Source organism: Dipteris shenzhenensis, chromosome 13, assembly GCF_047967505.1.
Source record: "Dipteris shenzhenensis isolate YYH24624 ecotype China chromosome 13, Dip_SZ_1.0, whole genome shotgun sequence".
Lineage (NCBI taxonomy): Eukaryota > Viridiplantae > Streptophyta > Polypodiopsida > Gleicheniales > Dipteridaceae > Dipteris > Dipteris shenzhenensis.
In genome coordinates, this window is record NC_141608.1 from 3967121 (window position 1) to 3985458 (window position 18338).

At 47.2% G+C, this 18338-nt stretch overlaps 1 protein-coding gene across 5 annotated transcripts in view; it reads left to right on the top strand.

Annotated features, from left to right (window-relative positions):
* The window catches only part of ATR (Ataxia telangiectasia-mutated and RAD3-like protein), a 33083-nt gene that overhangs the window by 12134 nt on the left and 2611 nt on the right, over positions 1-18338 (top strand). For 2 of the 5 annotated variants that reach the window (XR_015541951.1, XM_087383297.1), the window contains exons 4-12: positions 9982-10328; positions 10463-10587; positions 10784-10928; positions 11047-11727; positions 11868-11940; positions 12136-12433; positions 12714-13916; positions 14124-17586; positions 17690-18253. Coding sequence is in view for 4 of the 5 variants with exons in the window: in XM_087383297.1 (XP_087239423.1) it covers positions 9982-10328; positions 10463-10587; positions 10784-10928; positions 11047-11727; positions 11868-11940; positions 12136-12433; positions 12714-13916; positions 14124-17586; positions 17690-18253 (6899 nt within the window). In the remaining variant the exon portion in view is untranslated. Of the gene's footprint in view, positions 1-9981; positions 10329-10460; positions 10588-10783; positions 10929-11046; positions 11728-11867; positions 11941-12135; positions 12434-12713; positions 13917-14123; positions 17587-17689; positions 18254-18338 lie in introns of those variants that run through there. The other 3 variants (XM_087383299.1, XM_087383298.1, XM_087383300.1) reach the window with 3 other exon arrangements.

Sequence of the window (18338 nt, forward strand, 5' to 3'; positions counted from 1 at the left end):
TCAAGTCGGAGCTGTCGGCGATAAGCCTTGCACTCCGCATCGTACCAATTGTTGCAAGGTACAGAACCAAGAGATGGTGGTCTAGTGGACCGTGTGGTGTGGGGAAAGATTTGGAGGGTAGCCTCGTGGAGTGTGCGACTAATGAGGGTAGCACGGTCCTCTATGAGTGGTATGTGATCGATGTAGGTTAGGAGTCTATTTAGGCGTCCAGAGTAGGCTGGTGAGAGGTTGTGATCAAAGTGTATGTCGTGGTAGGTGTCGTGCTTCCTATGTGGTGTGTGTGGTGTGGCTAAGCGTGGGGTGGCAATAGTGAAGAATAGGTATGTGTGATCAGCTCTTGGAGGGAGTGGTGCTACGGTGAAGTCAGTGATACATGAAGTGAAGGTAGGGGATCCCATGATGTAATCTACTACACTAGTGCCCCCCCCATGTGGGAAGCAAGTAAAACCACCTGAGGAGGGCCATAGGTCGAGCCCGTTGTAGATGATGAGATCATGCATCCTGCCCAAATCAAGGAGCGCGTGTCCATATGGTGTAACAGGCTCGTGTCGGTCTGATGAGGTCCTGGTCATACCTGCTCCGTCGAGGTCCATGTCTGGTAGCATGATAGAGTCGTCTCGGAAGTCCAGGAGTGGTGCCTGTCGCGTACTTGTCATGGCGTTAAAGTCCCCAACAAGGAGAACTTCCCCGCGGGCTGAAAGGTCTAGGATATCTTGATGTAAGGGTGCATATGCATATGGCGATGTCTCACCCTCTTCTCGTGCCACTTTGGCGAAGTGGGATGTGTCTGGCGAGAAGTAGCATATTGCTATGAAAAGGTCATGGGTGTCTGTGCGTCGGATCCGGATCCACATGAATCGGGAGTGTGCGTCCTTCCTCTCAATGGAGATGGCTCCAGCGAGGGAAGACCTGTACAATACTGCGACCTCGCCTGATCCTCGGACTCCTCCTGTATCCCTCGTCTCATCCCTGAAGGCTGACTCCCATGTGTAGCCACTGACTATCGGTAGTGGACGCTCTGGGCTTTGGTGTGTCTCCGTGTAAAAGACTATGTCTCGTCTTGTATAAGACTCCGAGAAGTCCCCTGGGTTTGACCATAAGGTACCATTACAGTTCTAAATGGTGTAGTCTAGGGTCTCAGAAACCTGAGTCTCATAGGCCCCGTCCCCCTAGGGGGTACGGGTGGGAGCCCGACGGGTGCCGGTCAACAACCTACCATCTCAGACCACGGCCCATTTCCCCTCCTTGCGGGCAACATCCCGCCGCTGCAGAAGAACTCGTCACTCCTCAATCTGTAGCGGTGTCAAATCCTCGTCCATGGACAGGGTGGGATGCTCTCGTAGAGAGGCTCGGCGTTGGAGTGTCGCTAGTCGAGCATGTGAATCTTCGAAGCGAATGACTAGGGGCTGCTCTTGGTTGGGATCTCTCCCAACACGCCATGCTCCCTCTATGCCATGATCGGGGACCCCCATGGTGGTGGTCACAAAGGTGATCGCCTCCATGGGTGTCGTAGTGGTGCTGGTGTTGTCTCGCGTGATCCCTCGTATCCGGATGTTGAGGGCCTTCGAAGCCCTCTGCTGCTGCTCCTGTATGGCGGCTGAAACGGTTGCCTTTGTGGGCTCCCGTTTCGCCACGTCCACCCATCTAGTCGTCTCTGCTATAGCCGAATGTATTGTGGCTGTGTGCCTCCATCTCTATGACTGGGGTGCCTCCAGGCGCTGCTCTGAGGGTCCTGAGCTCCTCTTGAAGTTGTGTGATGTCGTGTTTGAGTCCGTGGATAAGGGTGCCCTCCTCGTGTATAATGCGGGCCTGCTCCTGGGTGTATCGAGCCTGCTCCTGGGTGTAATGTGTCAGCTCTACTTGACGGGCGCGGATGCTGTGTATCTCAGCCAATAGGGAGTCCCAAGCATCTGGCGGGGGCCTAAGATGTCCTGGTCCAGGTGGGAACTGGATCTCGAGAGGGGTTGGAATGAAGGTGGGCTACTGAGGTTGTACTGAGGGTGGGGACAGCATGATCTAGGCGGGGGAGTGATATGTAGGAGTAGCGAGGCCGGACGAGGTGATGAAGGGTGGCTGACTGAGAGGTAGAGGTGATTTGAGGGGAAAGTACTGTGGAGCTGTGGCTGGTGGGGCCAGTGGTGAGGCTACTAGAGAAGAGACCTGTGATGATGATGCAAGAGAGGGGGAGGAGAGAGGTGGCGTAGATAATGAGACGGATGATGGTGGTGAAATAGTGGTGGTAACCATAGAGATCGAGGATGTGGTGAGTGGCATGGTGGGCCCCCTTTCTTTTGGGCCGTGGTGTTGTCCATTGTCAAACCGCTCTGGTTGCTGCGTTTGTTGAAGTCCTCCAGATTGAGTTGCTTTTGTGTTTTCGCCTTGTCACTGTTCCCCTTCCCCATCTCCACGCGTATGCAGATTTGGATCGAGGGGTCTCCCGCCTAGTCTCCTGTCCTCATCCCCCTGTTCCCTTCATTGTGGGGGCAAAGAAGGGACTGCAAGAGGTCGAAGTTGCTTTTTTTTTTTTTTTGGGTGGGTGTTTTGGGTGGACCAAAAAAAAAAAAGGGGGGGGTGTTAGCGAGGGGGTACGGAGGGGGTAGCGGGGGGTTAGCGGAGGGGGTAGCGGGGGGTAGAGAGGGGTAGCAGAGGGGGTAGCGAGAGGGGTAGCAGGGGGTAGCGAGAGGGGTAGCAGGGGGGGGTAGCGAGGTAGCGGGGGGTTAGCGAGAGGGGTAGCAAGGTAGCGGAGGGGGTAGGTAGCGAGGGGTAGCGAGGGGGTTAGCGAGACAGAAAGAAAGAAAGAAATTTTATTAGAGTCTTCGAAAGACCGATGGGTCTATGAGACTGAAAGAAAACCTGATACAAATCATAGTAAGGGTGGAGCTACTGAAATGAGCATCATCACCCGTGCTGAATCCTAAGTCTGATCATACATAATCAAATACATCTGGATGTAACAATGAAAAGAAGAGGATTGGGGCGGAGCGGAATTCTCTGTATGTCATGTCGCCCTGGCTGGTGCATAGTCAGTGATGGGACACTGGTGCCCGTCAAGGGGTGCTGTGCGTCTCGGTCTTCGAGACGAGGCTTGACGCAAGGCCAGAGCCACTGTGACTCCCGTGGGATGTATCCCGGGTCTAAACAATGATAGGAGGTCCCTCAAAGTGATCTGTGTGTCCCCTCAATGTCTCGTGTGTCGTGCTGCGGTTGTCGGGTTGGGGTCTCTGTCACGTCTGTTGCTATAGATTGGACGATCAATGTCACTCGATGGGAAGAACTCTGTGATCCTGCTCAGAGAGGTGTCTGATGATGTGGCCAAACCCTGTCGCCTGAGTAAGTACTCTTTGTTGTCGGACCCCCTCGTGAATGGTCACGAGGCATCTCTTGTCTGGGTAGGCGAGGAATTTGGAAAGGAGCCCGGAGCCGTCTTTGAAGAGGCAATGGTAGCGACCTTGGATCTCGTAGTACACTGGGCACCTGAAAATAAAATGCTCCTCCAACTCAACCTCCTGACAGTCGCACAATATGCATAAGCGATGCTCCCTAGGAATCCCCTCTGCTCTGCCGCTCTCTATGCGGAGGCGGTGTGATGATACCCGAAACTGTTCGATGGAGATCCGTTATGAGTGAGGCATATGAAGCTCAGTGTACCTCGGTGGTGTGATGAATCCCTCCTCTGAAATACGAAGACAGTAATCTCTGTAGAAACTCAGCTTCATTGGAAGCTTCCTTGGCTCCAACCAGGTCCTAAAGGTGTGTAGCTGTAGGAGATCCTCTCGAATGACTTGGTTGGTGTGTGGCCCAATCGGGATGGTGGGTGGGAGTATCGGAGGGGCATCTAAACTATACTGAAAAGGAGGTATTCTATCGACTTGGAACCCTAGTCTCACAAACCATCTGTGAGTCCGTGCATACTAGCATCGCTCGTCTCCCTCTGTTGCCAACCTCATGGAGGAATCGAGAGCCAACCATGGCAACCTCTGCCTCCCTGATGTGTAGTCCCCATATGATCTAACTCGGTGTAGATATGTGATGGTCTAAAAGGCTGCATCTAGCTGGAGTGGAGAAGCACGAAACTTGGCCTGAATGATGTGATGTGGTATAGACGGTTTCCCCTGGATCATCCGTGAGAGCATAAGGATCTGCAAGTGCTCCACCCGTGTCCACTCTATCTCTGACATGTCAGGCCCCCAACAAGGGCTGCCATACATACCGGCTGGTCGGACCAAGGAGTCGAAGAGAAGAGCCTTGGTCCGAGGGTCCTAGAAGTGGGAGTGGAAGCATTGTCTCTCTAGCCGAGCCAGTGAGGCGTATCCCCAACTCAATCTGGCTTGCATCGCTGGTCTCATCATGAAAATTGGGCCGGAGAAGATGACCCCCAAATAAGTGTATGAGGATACGATCTCAACTGGTGACCCATCGAAAGTGAACTGCTTCCGTTGCATGTTTGCTCAAGAGGTGTTAAAGATCATGACCTTGGTCTTGCCAAGGTTGACCTCCAAATCATGGGATAAACAAAAAGCCTGCAGTGCATCCAAGTGTCGTTGGAGCCCCTCGGGTGTGGACGACAAGAGTGCCACGTCATCTGCATAAAGAAGAATCCTGATGATGATCCCGGCAAGTGAGCAACCGGTCCCTCCGAACGCCCCCATGAGAGTCTCAAGCTCATCGATGTAGAGGCCAAATAGGGTTGGTGATAAGGGACAACCCTGTTTGACCCCTATGGTACTCAAGATCTCATCTGTCCAACCTGCGCCTGTTTGAACTCGGCTTGAGACTCTCATAAAGTGCCATGACTGCCTAGATGATCTCCTGCAGATGCTAACATCCTCCAGCTGTCCTCGATAACAGGTGAACAACCTGGAGTCTTCCAGCAACCATGCTCTTAGGCTCTGTTTCAACCCATCCTCCCTTTGGCAAGGCGTGCAACCGCACAACAATCTCAAAAAATCAAATGTAGTCTTGTTATGTCCCCCTCTAAGCCATGGCATCCAGTTGACTCTGAATCCATAGGTATTGTCAAGGAATCCTCCTTCATGTTAGTAATACCAGCCAAGTGCTCGATCCTCTAAGAGCGATATCTGATCAATGTCTGTGAGTAGATCGGAGAGGCGTGCAGAGAGAGAGAGAGAGAGAGAGAGAGAGAGAGAGAGAGAGAGAGAGAGAGAGAGTTTATTAAAGTCTTTGAAAGACCGATGGCTCTATGAGACTAGGAAATCCTGGTACAAACGAGTTGTGAGGGTGGAGCTACTAAACAAGCATCCACATCAATGCAAAATTGCAAAATGCTAGTACTAAGTACTAAGTACAACATAGTCATGTCAGTGGTCGACTACATATCAATCTCATCATCATCAAGACATTAGGGTGGATGAGGCAATGGAGGCATGATAGCGGCGATAGAGTGCTGTTGCCCGCTCACAGGTGTGGCCCAATGACGTCTCCTGGTCATAACTCTGCGCTCAACACGGGCTACAGTAACCCTTGTCAGCCGGCGGGCTCAGGCTCTGAATAGGGAGGGGATATCCCCAAGTGTAATCTGTACGTCAACCCTTTGTCTGAGTTGTCGAGTTAGTGGCTCTGGGTCACGATCATGTCGAGGCCTCGTCTCGTAGGGGTCCATGTGATCTGGCAGGAAGAACTCCGTGATAGCACTCTGAGAGGGATTTGCCAAGGAAGAAGCCTGCTCCTATCTTTGTGATTGAAGTAGCCTCTTTGGTGACTGACTACCTCATGAATGAAAGCCGCCAAGCATCTTTGGTCTGGATAGGAGAGGAAACCCCAGAGCGATCTCTGAAGAGGCATCTCTGAAGAGGCAGTAGAAACGCCCTCGGATCTCATAGTAAACAGGACACCTGAAGATGAAGTGCTCCTCCTTCTCAACCTCGTGTGTGTCACATAATGTGCATATGCGCCTCTCCCTGGGTAGGCCCTTTGCTCCGCCGCTCTCGATACGGAGTCTATGTGAAGAGACCCAAAACTGCCCAATAGAGATCTTCAATGAGTGGGGTAAGTGGATCTGCGTGTATCCTGGTGGGTCAATGAAACCCTCCTCTATGATATTTAGGCAGTGATCCTTGTAGAAGCTGAGCTTCATTGGAAGCTCGCTCGGTCCCATCCAGGTCTGGAATGTGTGTAGCTGTAACAGATCCTCACGGATGACCTGGTTGACCTCGTGTGACAGGAGAGAGAGAGAGTGAGAGAGAGAGAGAGAGAGAGAGAGAGAGAGAGAGAGAATTTATTAAAGTCTTTGGAAGACCGATGGGTCTATGAGACTGTGAAAAACCTGATATAATGAGCTGTGGTAGTGGAGCTACTAAACGAGCATCCACACCAATGCAGAATGCAAAAAATGCAAAATGGTAGTACTAAGTCCTAAGTACAACATAGTCATGTTGATAGTCGACTATATATCAATCTCAACATCATCGTCATCATCAACATCATCATCATCCTCATCCTCATCATCAGTAGCGAAAAATCAGGATGGATGAGGCAATGGAGGCATGAGGTCAGCAATAGAGCGTTGTTGGCCCATCAAGGGTGCAATCCTGATACATCTCTTGGTCGTACCTCTGCGTCTAACCAGGGCCACTATGACCCTCGTCGGTCGGGCTCCGATCCTAAACAAGGAGGGGATGTCCCCAAGTATGATCAGTGTGTCAACCCTCTGTCTGAGCTGTCGGGTCACAAGCTCCGGGTCACAGTCATGTCGAGGTCTCGTCTTGTGGGGGTCTATGTGATTTGGTTGAAAGAACTCCGTGATAGAGCTCTGAGAGGTATCAATCGAGGAAGAAGTCTGCTCTCGTCTCCGTGCTTGGAGTATCCTCTCGCGGTGTCTAAGCATCTCATGAATGAAACCAGCCAAACACCGTTGGTCTGGGTAGGAGAGGAGACGGGCCAAAACCCCATAACTATCTTTGCAGAGGAAGTAGAAACGCCCTCGGATCTCATAGTAAACAGACACTTGAAGATGAAATGCTCCTCTGTCTCAACCTCCTGCATGTCACACAGTGTGCATATGTACCTCTCCCTGGGTAACTGCTTTGCTCTGCGGCTGTCAATACGAAGTTTGTGTGAAGAGACCCAGAACTACTCAAGAGAGATCCTCAGCGAGGGGGTACGTGAATCTGCGTGTATCCTGGTGGATCAATGAAACCCTCCGTTGTGATATGTAAGAAGTGATCTCTGTAGAAGCCCAACTTCACTGGAAGATCACGGGCCCAACCAAGTCCGGAATGTGTGTAGCTGTAGTAGATCCTCACGGATAACGTGGTTGACCTCGTGTGATAGGAGGGGAGAGAACGGAGCATCCATGTTGCACTAGAATGGAGGTAGTCTGTCCATGTGGAGCCCTAGCCCCTCAAACCATCTCTCTATGCGTGCATACCAGGATCTCTGGTCTCCCCCTGCTGCAAGTGCCATAGAAGAGGACAATGCTAGCCATGGTATCCTGCTACGCCTAGAGGTGTAATCCCCATACTCCTTGACCTGGTATAGATACGTGATGACCTGAAATGCAACGTCTACCTGTAATGGGGGTGACCCAAACTCCGCCCGAATGATTTGGTGAGGAACGGATGGCTTACCACGGATCATCCGTGATAACATGAGAACCTGTAGCCGCTCCATCCTGACCCACTCTGTATCCGACAAGTCTGGCCCCCAGCATGGACTGCCATATATCCCTGTTGGGCGGACCAAGGAGTCAAAAAGCAACCCTTTGGTCCGTGGATCTTGAAAGTGAGAGCGGAAGCATTGCCTCTCTAGTCTAGCCAATGAAGCATATCCTTTGCTTAGACGTATGCATCGCGGGTCTCATAGTGAAGATGGGTCCGGAAAAGACAACACCAAGATAAGTGTATGATGAAACTACCTCAACAGGGGACCCATCAAATGCAAATTGCTCCTGGCACATGACGGTTCAAGACGTATTGAAGATCATAACCTTGGTTTTACCTAGGTTGACCTTCAAAACATGAGACTCACAAAAGGACTGTAGTATGTCAAGGTGTCTCTGGAGCCCCTCTGCTGAGGAAGACAAGAGAGCCATGTCATTTGCGTAAAGCAGTATCTAGATCAGCGTGCTTGCGAGAGAGCAACCTACCCCCCCTTGTGTTTGCATCACTGTCTTGAGCTCGTCAATGTAGAGGCAAAACAAGGTAGGTGATAATGGACACCCTTGTTTGATCCCGATAGTGCTCATGATCTCGTCTGTCCATCCAGATCCTGTCCGGACTTTGCCTGAAACTCGCTCATAAAGTGCCATGATAGCCCAAATGATCTCCTGGTCATAACACAAATCTTGTAGGCGTCGTATGAGGCGGGCTCTCGAAACTGTGTCAAATGCCTTGCAGAAATCCACAAAGCAACAATAAGTCCTCTGCTTCCGTGCCCTCGCCTCCTCAATGATACATCTGAACGCAAGAATGTGGTCCATGGTCCCATGATCCCGCCTGAAACCGCGGCCTGTCCTGTTGCTCTAAGTCCTCGACACTCTGTAAACCTGCTGACCTCAGATTCAAGTACTGATGCATAAATCTTGGACATGACATGTCCAATCATAATGGTCTTGTAGTTCTTCGGGCTCATGGGATCCCCTGCCTTGTGAATGGGTGAGATAGTGTTAATGGTCCAGGTGCGTGGAAACCCCAAGCAAACAACTTCATTGAATAGCTTTGCTAAGATCGGGGCTAGGAGGTTAATCCCATATGCAATGAACTCATTGCATAATCCCTCGTGATCCTTCGCTCGGCCATTATAAAGTTTCATTATGGCATTCTTTACCCCCCCTAGTGAAGAGGGTGCAGGATGTGGAGCGTGGCATGTGTGATATGTTAGGGACTGGCTGATTTGGGATATCATAGAGTGTGCGTGCATAATCAAACCACACCTGAGTGTCAATGAGTGGTGAGGGGGATTGTCCCTCTAGAAATCTCCGCCAAAAGTCCTTAGAGTTGTTACCAAACATAATGTTCAGTAGCTCCTCCTCGTTCCGGCACACAAAGTCAAGTTTCTTCCTGCGTACCAGTCGACGGTACTCGCGTAGCGTCTCTGGTTCGCTCATAAGATTGTTTTTGGATTTGAATCTGAGTTGACAGCGTAAAGCCTTACACTCATCATCGTACCAGCTATTACAAGGTACGGTCCCAGAAGGTGGTGGGCGGGTGGTGTGGGGGAAGGCGTGAAGAGCAGCCTCGTGTAGTGAGCGGGTGACTAGGGCAGCACGGTCCTCTAATAGGGGTATAAAGTCAATGTATGCGAGAAGTATGTACAGACGGCTAGAGTAAGTAGGTGAATGATCGCGATCAAAGCGTATATCATGGTAGGTGGAGTAAGAACTCAACAGGGTAGAAAGTGTTGTGCGGCAGGGGGTAGAAATGCTAAAGAAAAGATAGGTATGATCAGCCCCTGGAGGCAGAGGTGCTACGGTAAAGTCAGTGATGCGAGATGTGAAGGCAGGGGATCCCATGATGTAGTCCACAACATTGAAGCCTCCCCCATGTGGAAAGCACGTGAAGCCACCTGATGCAGGCCATCTGTCAAGACCATTATAAATAATGAGATCATGCATCCTGCCGAGGTCTAATAGGGCCTGCCCATAAGATGTGAACGGTCCTCGTCTGTCAGCCGAAACTCGTAGCATACCTGCCTCCTCAAGGTCAATGTCTGGTAGAGAGAGAGAGAGAGAGAGAGAGAGAGAGAGAGAGAGTTGTGATTTGGCCTCTATTTGGTTGTTAATGTGTCTACTAGAGATTTCATGCTGTTATAGAAAATCAGAAGAGAATATTAGTTGCTATTCCTAAAACTGAATTGCAGATATTTCAAACTGAAGTTGATTAATGCTAGTGGCTTTTTTGTTTGCTACTGAGTCTGATGTAGGCATGAAAAAATGGCTGGATTCATCCTCTTGTATTGCTTGCGTAATGTCAGTAAATCTGTATGTATCTGTCTTTTTTTCTTGCTAACAAATTTTTATCTCAGATTTGGTTTCAATTGCCTCATTCGATATGGTGCCAAGCACCTTCACAAAGAGTACCATAGTATTTGTAAAGTGCTTCAGTGGAGCATACTCCATTCTCAACACAGACATGAGCAATACTGAACGGTCATTTTGTAAGCTCCCTTCTTTTTGGAAGCCAGCGGATGGTCCTGGTCTCTTTCTTGATGTCACTGGGAAACCTCGTTGGAAGCCTCTGGCAGAATGGACTATGAAGTTGTTGGGGCGTTTTTTATCTGAGGGAGTTCTACAAGTTGAAGGTCTCCTTACTACGTCTTTTATATGGGCTGTTGGCAGCCTACTTTGCTTGGGGGACAGCTCTCTGCAAAAGGTCGTTATTCATCTTCTCTGTTATATGTGGCCCCATTCTTTAGATGCTATGGGATCAAGAAACATGACTAAAAGTTCTGTACTTGCATGATCTCTATTCGTGATATCATTAGTCATGACTTGCTCTGGCTGCAGACCTGCTTTGAACTGTTGCGGGTAGTGATCCCAATTGTTGATATTGAAGCAGTACCAGCTGAGAAAATTATTATTTCCATTAGTGTTATCCTCTCTCTGGAAGATGAAGAATCAAACTTACTAAGGTAATTTGCCAGATACTTCAGCCCAGGTTCAGTTTGAGATGGCTATTCTATCTGCTAGATACTTTCCATGCAGTAAATTGAATCAAAGACACATTGAACAAACGCCAATATAATGAGTTCGGACAGTTTTAAAGGATTGAATGCACACTTGAGTTCATTTTCTTGCCAGATACTACAATTTTTTCTTGTTTCACAGGAATGCTGCATATGAGTCAGCCATTGGTTCATGCTTGTGTGCTCTATTTACCTCGATTCATAAAGAAACTGTTGAATCAATTGCTCAGAGATTTCTGGAGGTTCTTCCACGAACAATTGGGAATGCAAAAAGTCGGGACCTCAAAGTGGATACTTGCTTCTTGCTCTGATGCAGCTTAATTTTTAGAATGTGCTTTGTCAATTAACAGCAAATGTACTAGTTATTTGGGTTCTAACTTACTCTTTGTCGTGCTTCTTTTTTAGGTTGCCATGTGCCTTGGTTTTGAACAGATTGTGAAGTATTGCCCACCCTTCTTTTGGAAACTGGACGATTTTCTGCAGCTTCTCTTTGTACCAGATATTAGATCCCATGTCGGCAGATGCATGCAACAAGTCTCAGATGTGCTCGACTTCATGAAGGTTGCAAATTTTTTTACTGCACTCGCTGCTAATGAGGATGAATCTGCGTCAGAATTGCAAATGGAGCAAGTAAAGGCTTGTACAGAAAGAGTGCAGGTTTCGGACTCTGCTGACAGGATAGGTGGAAAAAGAAAGATTGACAATGGTGAGTATACAGTTGCAAAAAGGATCAAGCTTGATCTAAATAGACAACTTGAAGGCAGGTTAATTGATACATCTCTGAATGTCTCCTTTGAGGGACATTCCCTCGATGATTTTTCAATTCCTGGGAAATCTGTAATGGATAATTCAGGCTTTCCCAGCTTAAGTGACGAGAAAATATCCTGTGGAATTTTTCTCCATAAAAGATTGTTGGGCATCATCAGTGCCTTAGCACCAACTAGTCAGCCGTGCGAGGTTGACTTAGAAGGCATGCTTTCAGCCTTGCAAGTGCTTGCTCAAATATTTTCTGATCACCCAGATACATTGTGCTATCACAAGCTCATAACACAGATGGAGCTGTGGATTCCTTGGATCAGCTCCAAGGTTTGAAATCTTACTCAACTCATTAAAATTTTCAGGCATATCTAGAATATTGGTAACTTTGAACAATTGCCAGAAAAGTGATGCTTACTCTCTTTCTAGGTCTTGACTATACATAACATTTAATCAAACTTTGTATTCAGGCACAAACTGGGAGTTTATCAATGTTCCAACTATCGATCTTTTTGGAAGGGCTGGACAAGCTATTTGTTAAAGGTGGGATTTGGGTCTTAAATCTGTTAATGCACTGCCTCTTCTTTTCCGCTCTAGTCTTCTTCATGTGGACTGGTCCCATCATCTTTAGTGTAGTCAGACGTGTGTATAGAAGGTTTCAAACATCACAGCATGAGTGTAAGTTTTTTAGTACAAAATTTCCAAGAAATTACACGTAAGTTTCGAAGGATCTTACAGGTGTACAAGCAGTATTTCAAGCGTCTGGAATTATGAATGGGCTACTCGAAATTTTACAACTTCCATGGTCCATACTACCTTGTGGTCAACAAGAAGTTATGCAGAATGTTAAGCACACTGCAGTGGCTATTGCTTTCAAACTTGAGATGAAAAGTGTTGAGTTAGATTTGAAGCTTGTATTCCATCTGGCTTTGAAAGATGAGGATGCTTCTCTACGCTGTAAAATGGTCTCAACAATTCCACATGCAGCAGCTCATCCAGGGCTTGTGAAATGGAGAGAATTTTGTGAAACTTTAGGGTAAGTTTGCATGTGCATTGTTAGTTGAACTGCAGGGACAATATGCGCTGTGTATGGGGCTCTTGTCTCGTACTTTTAAGCTTTTAAATTTTTTGAGTATACAGAATGGAAGCTGGATAATGTCTTTCTTCCTCAAGAAAAAAATCTCTTATATTAATGCTTTGAAGAGGTAACTGGATAAATTCAACTGGTGAATTGATTTTTTAACCACCTGACTCTTTTTGCATGACAAGGCATCAAGTTGAATGTGCAATAATATCAGTAATGTTCAACTGTACAGAAGATTATGTTCAGATGCATCTCCCCTGGTCCGTGAAGCGGTTGCTCAAGCTTTGGGACGCATGGCATGTGCTGGTAGTGTTGGGACATGGAACAGGATAGAACACCCTCCTATGGAGTCACCAGCTGCTGCAACAAAAGCTTTATGTTGTCCAATGTGTGATATCAAAGAAGCAAGTCAAGCAGCACATGATTTTCATTTGAGTGGTGCAGATGAAAGCCATCTTCCTGTCAATTTATGGCAGCCCTTGTTCTCACGGTTTCTATTCGAGGAGGCATCAGAGCAGGTGCAAGTGGCCTTTATAATGAGCATGTCTCGCATTTTGCTGCATATACCTCAAAGCGACCTGCTTGCAACAAAAGATGATTGGATGAAATGCCTTGATGTTTTGCCCATGCATGCTAACAGAGCTGTGAGGAAAGCTTTTTGTTTTCAGATACGGTGTTTCTTCCAGGTCCATGTTCTTCGAGGATTATTTGGCGATGATGATGGCAGTGACAGTGCTAGTAGGGAGCTTGAAGTGTTGGGCAAGCTAAAATATGCACTGCTCGCAACAGAAAATCCCGATCTTCTCGAAAGTCTGCTTGAGATGATCGCAGAAATTGTCCTTGCTGCTTGTGACCGCCAGCAATTATTCTTCTTCTCATTTGTTCTACTCCTTGAGCAGCTTGATAGTAAATATCCATCTGTGCAAGTCACCACTGTCAGACTACTACGGAAGTGTGCTTCTCTTAATGGGAAGGAAGGAGAATCTGGCAGGATCCAGCTTATGCTAGATATTATACAAGAGGAGTTGTTTGAATATCTTAGTGGGCGGCTTGTCTCTCGGCCTGATATTGTCAAAAATTTTGCTGATGCTGTTCTGGGCTTGCAGCCTGTACACCTTGTCAGACAGATGGTACCTATTGTGCTTCCCAAACTTGTGATTCAGCAACAGCACAACAATGATGCCCTCAACATTCTTCATGAGTTAGCAAAGCAGTTAGGGACAGAGTTGCCTTTGTTACTGTTGGAATGGTGCCATAAAGTGTTATCAGTTCTATTATTAAAAGCTGATGGGAAGGAACTGATGGCTGCACTGCAGTTCTATGAGGCACAGGTTGGTTCTGATACTCGAGAGATTTTTTCTGCAGTGCTGCCAGCTCTGCTGGATGAGCTTGTTTGGTTTCTAGGAGATACAGCCACTGAAGATGCAATCAGAAGGTAAGTGAAAATTTTTAACACAAGCATGTTTGGACTGTTTGTAGGACCCTGAACACAATGACTTAACGAGGCAGAAAAACATGTGGAGTTATGGAGCACCTCATTTCATGAATGGGCTTAGCTATTCCATTTCAAAGTTTGTTTACAAAAAGGAACATTTAACTACGTCTACTGACTCCATTTTTCTTTTGTTGGATTACTTCATAGGTCAGCAAGAGTTGCACCAATGATTCAAGAAGTTGCTTGCATTGTATCAGGGTCTGATGACGTTCCAGGTTTTCTTAAAACACACTTTGTGGGTCTTCTCAACGGTATTGATCGGAGAATGCTGAAAGCTCTAGATTTTGCCTCACAGAAACAGGGTTTGAGATGCATTGATCAACTGATGGAAATGATAGGGCCGCATCTCAGTGCTTTCGTACCTAAAATAATGGTTCTACTAACACGAGCACTGCAGGAACCAGCTCTTCAGCATGAAGGGTTACGGGTATGGTTATCTTTTGTGCAAAAACTTGCCCAAGTATGTCCATCCAACCTCAAGGGTGTTGCAAGCCAGATTGCCGTTGCAGTTATGCCATGCCTAGAAGGACAGCAGGAAGAAACGTGCTCCATTCTGGGTGCTGTGGTTGAAGTGCTGGAGGAACTTGTTGTGACAAACAGGAGCATCCTTGATGACCAAGCAGGTGAGCTTCCACTTCTGCCTAGTCTGCCTGAGCTAGCAAAGGTGAATGCAGTGCTGCAGGAGGCTCGGGGGATGGCAAGTTTGTGTGATCAACTCAAGCGAGCTGCTGAGGGACTGCGCCATGAAAATATCAGTGTACGTTTAATGGCTGCCAGTGAGCTAAAGAAGTTGATGACATGCAGGAGAAAAGATGTCATGGCTATGGTACTGGGGGAGTCCAATTCAGACACAACAGTCCTCAGCCATCTAATTATGTCTCTGTTGCAGGGATGTGCTGAAAGTTCTCGCACTTCAATTAGTGAAAAGTTCAAGCTGTTTTGTGCAGAGTGCTTGGGTGAGCTTGGAGCAGTGGATCCAGTAAAGTTAAATTTAAATCTTTGTGCCCAATCCAAAATTGAACGAACTGATGATGACCTTGTGGTTGAACTGATAGATAAACACTTGGCCAGAGTCCTGCGAGCAGCATCGGAGACAGATGTTCAAGATGCTGCTGCATTAGCTATTCAGGAGTTGCTTAAGCTAACGGGTTGCCGAGCAGCATGTCTAGGTGTCTCAGTTTTCGCATCTTCCAGTGTCCATGAAGGGGAGAAGCGAGCTGACTTTGGGGATGGTTCAAGTGCTGCATCTGCGACAGCTGAGAGAGGGCTAAAAATTTGGAGTAGGTTCTCAGCCGATGTCAAAGATATCATTACTCCATGTTTAACCTCAAAGTACGTCCTAAAACAAAACACTACTCAAATCGCTTCAGGCTCCATTTTCCGTCCTGGCATGTCTTTTAGGCGTTGGATGTATTTATGGGTCAGGCGGCTTGTATTGTTGTCAGCAGGCCCAAGATCACCTATTTTCAATGCATGCAAAGGTGTTTTGAGGCATGACATGGATACAGTATTATATCTGCTTCCTTACTTAGTTCTGAACATAGTGTGTGATGGAACTGCCGAGGCTCGTGCCAGTGTAACAGATGAGATACTTTCTGTTCTTGCAGAAGCTGCATCAGTGGGAAACGAGGCCACATGTTCTGGTAATGGTGGAGAAGCAGGCTCTGGGAGCTGTTCTCGCAGTGGGTCTGGTCCAAGTGAAGTGAGCATTCAGGCTGTTTTCTCTTTACTTGATAACTTGGCCCAGTGGCTGGACGAGAATAAGCAAGAGACTGCTCTTTTGCAAGTAGCGGAGGCTGTCGGACACAGAAAAGGATCACAGAACAGTGTTGACATAGCCATAAATCAAGATGCTGGACAATCTCACACCGTTTCTCAGTATAAACATGTTTTTCAATTGTTAGATGCTATTCCTAAGACAGCTCTTGCAGGTGCTTCTTTTCGATGCCAAGCCTATGCTCGAGCTTTGCTTTATTTTGAGTCTCATGTTCGCCTGAAGTCAGGTGCCTTGAATCCAGCTGCAGAGAGGAGTGGAATCTTTGAAGATGATGACATCAGTTTCCTTTTGGGTGTATACAGTGGATTGGATGAACCTGATGGACTTTCTGGTTTCTCCAGGTTGCATAAGTCGCTTAACTTACAGGACCAAGTGCTTATAAATGAGAAAGCTGGAAACTGGGCTGAAGCTTTGACTTGTTGTGAACAGGCATTGCAGATGGAGCCTAAAAGTGTTTCAAGGCATTTTGGTGTCCTTAACTGCTTACTAAACATGGGGCATTTGCAAGCTATGGTCACTCATGCAGATGGGCTACTTTTACGATTTCCTGAGTATAAAAGGGAATGGAGCATGTGGGGTGTACAAGCAGCTTGGAGGCTTGGACAGTGGGGCTTACTTGATGAATACCTTCATGGGGCTACAGGTGATGAATGCAAAGGTGGCATAACTGACAGTAATGATTTTTTTGACATAAGCATGGCAAAAGCTTTGAAAGCCCTTCAGACGAGAGATTGCCATGCATTTTCTGAATATATGATCCAGTCCAGACATGCATTACTGGCTCCACTGGCTGCCGCTAGTATGGAGTCTTACTCACGTGCATATCCCTTGATTGTAAAGCTGCATATGTTACATGAGCTAGAGAACTTCCAGGTTTTCCACATAGGGGAATCTCAGCTTGAGAATGGGACCAAGGGATGTATAGACAATTTGGATGGCAAGATGCAAGAAATGGTGGATGGCTGGGAGGACCGCCTCAGGGTAACACAACCATCTTTGTGGACCAGGGAGCCGATCTTAGCACTGCGAAGGTCGATTTTTACTGCTAGCAACATGCAACAACACTTCGGTAATTGCTGGCTCCAGTATGCAAAACTTTGCCGTGCGGCAGGCCATTATGAAACTGCAAGCAGAGCAATTTTGGAGGCTCAGTCATCTGGGGCTCCCAATGCTCATAGAGAGTTGGCAAAGCTGCTGTGGGACACAAAGAAAAGTCATCGTGCTATAGCTGAGCTTCAGCAGGCCCTTGCAAAAGTGCCAGTGCAGGTTCTTGGTGCTGCAAGAGAAGCTGCTCTTGGTGGTCTTTTGTATATTCCTTCAGGTTGGGCTCCAGATCAAGAAGCATCTCTCCTTACACAGTCACGGAGGGACGAAAACTTGGATGCAGCTAAGACTTTGCTTCTACTTGCTAGGTGGGTCCACTGCACTGGGCAGAAGCAAAAGGAGCATGTTCTCAGCATGTATTCTCGAGTGAAAGAATTGCAGCCAAAATGGGAAAAGGGCTATTTTTTTCTAGCCAAATATTGTGATGACTTGCTAGTAGATGCTAGAAAGAGGCAGGAAGAAGCTCAGGAACAATTATTGGATAAGAGTGGGCTACCAGGAAAGAAGCGGCCAGTAGTGCCTACCACAAGTGCCAGCATTGTGGATGACAAAGCTTGGTGGACTTACCTACCAGAGGTGATTCTTTATTATGCAAAGGGCTTGCACAAAGGCCATCGCCGTTTATTTCAGGCATTACCAAGGCTGCTTACTCTGTGGTTTGAATTTGGGAGCAGCTATCATGGGGAAGCCTTGTCTTCAAACACGGCCATAAAGACGGTTCATGCAAGAGTATTTACACCTGATCACTAGCTTTGAATCTAACTCATGTTTTTCTGAGTTGGAGGTTGTAATAAATTGCATGAAAACTTACTTCTTTCATCTCTTTGTACAGGTCATGAGCATAATTCGGGGCTGTGTGAAAGATCTTCCAACGTATCAGTGGTTGACTGCTTTTTCACAGTTGGTATCCAGGATTTGTCATCAAAATGATGAAGTGGTTCGTTTAGTTAGGCACATAATCACAATTGTTTTGCAAGTATATCCCCAGCAAGCTTTATGGACAATGGCTGCTGTTTTCAAATCAACCGTGCCAACAAGATGTCAGGCAGCTGCTGAAATCCTCCAGGTTGCAAGGAATGGTTTGCGGCAGGACTCTGACAAGGTGTTGTTCTCTCAGTTTGCTGCATTAACAGAACAACTAATAAGGCTTTGCTTTCATGGAGGCACATCAAAGGCACGAACTCTTCGTTTGTCGGGTGAATTTAGCTATTTGAAAAGGATGATGCCTGTAGGGGTTATTATGCCAGTACAAAGGGCACTCACCGTCAATTTGCCAGCAGATGGGCTTACAAATGTAAGTTATAACCCATTCTCATCAGGACACTTCTCCTTCTCCACAATTTCTGGAATACGTGAGGAGGTAGAGATCTTAGCTTCTCTACAAAGGCCCAAGAAGGTAATGAAATAAAATGTAATTATTGGAAAACTCTAGTGCTTTCAGTATCTCTAACTTGGAAAACTCTAGTGCTTTCAATATCTGT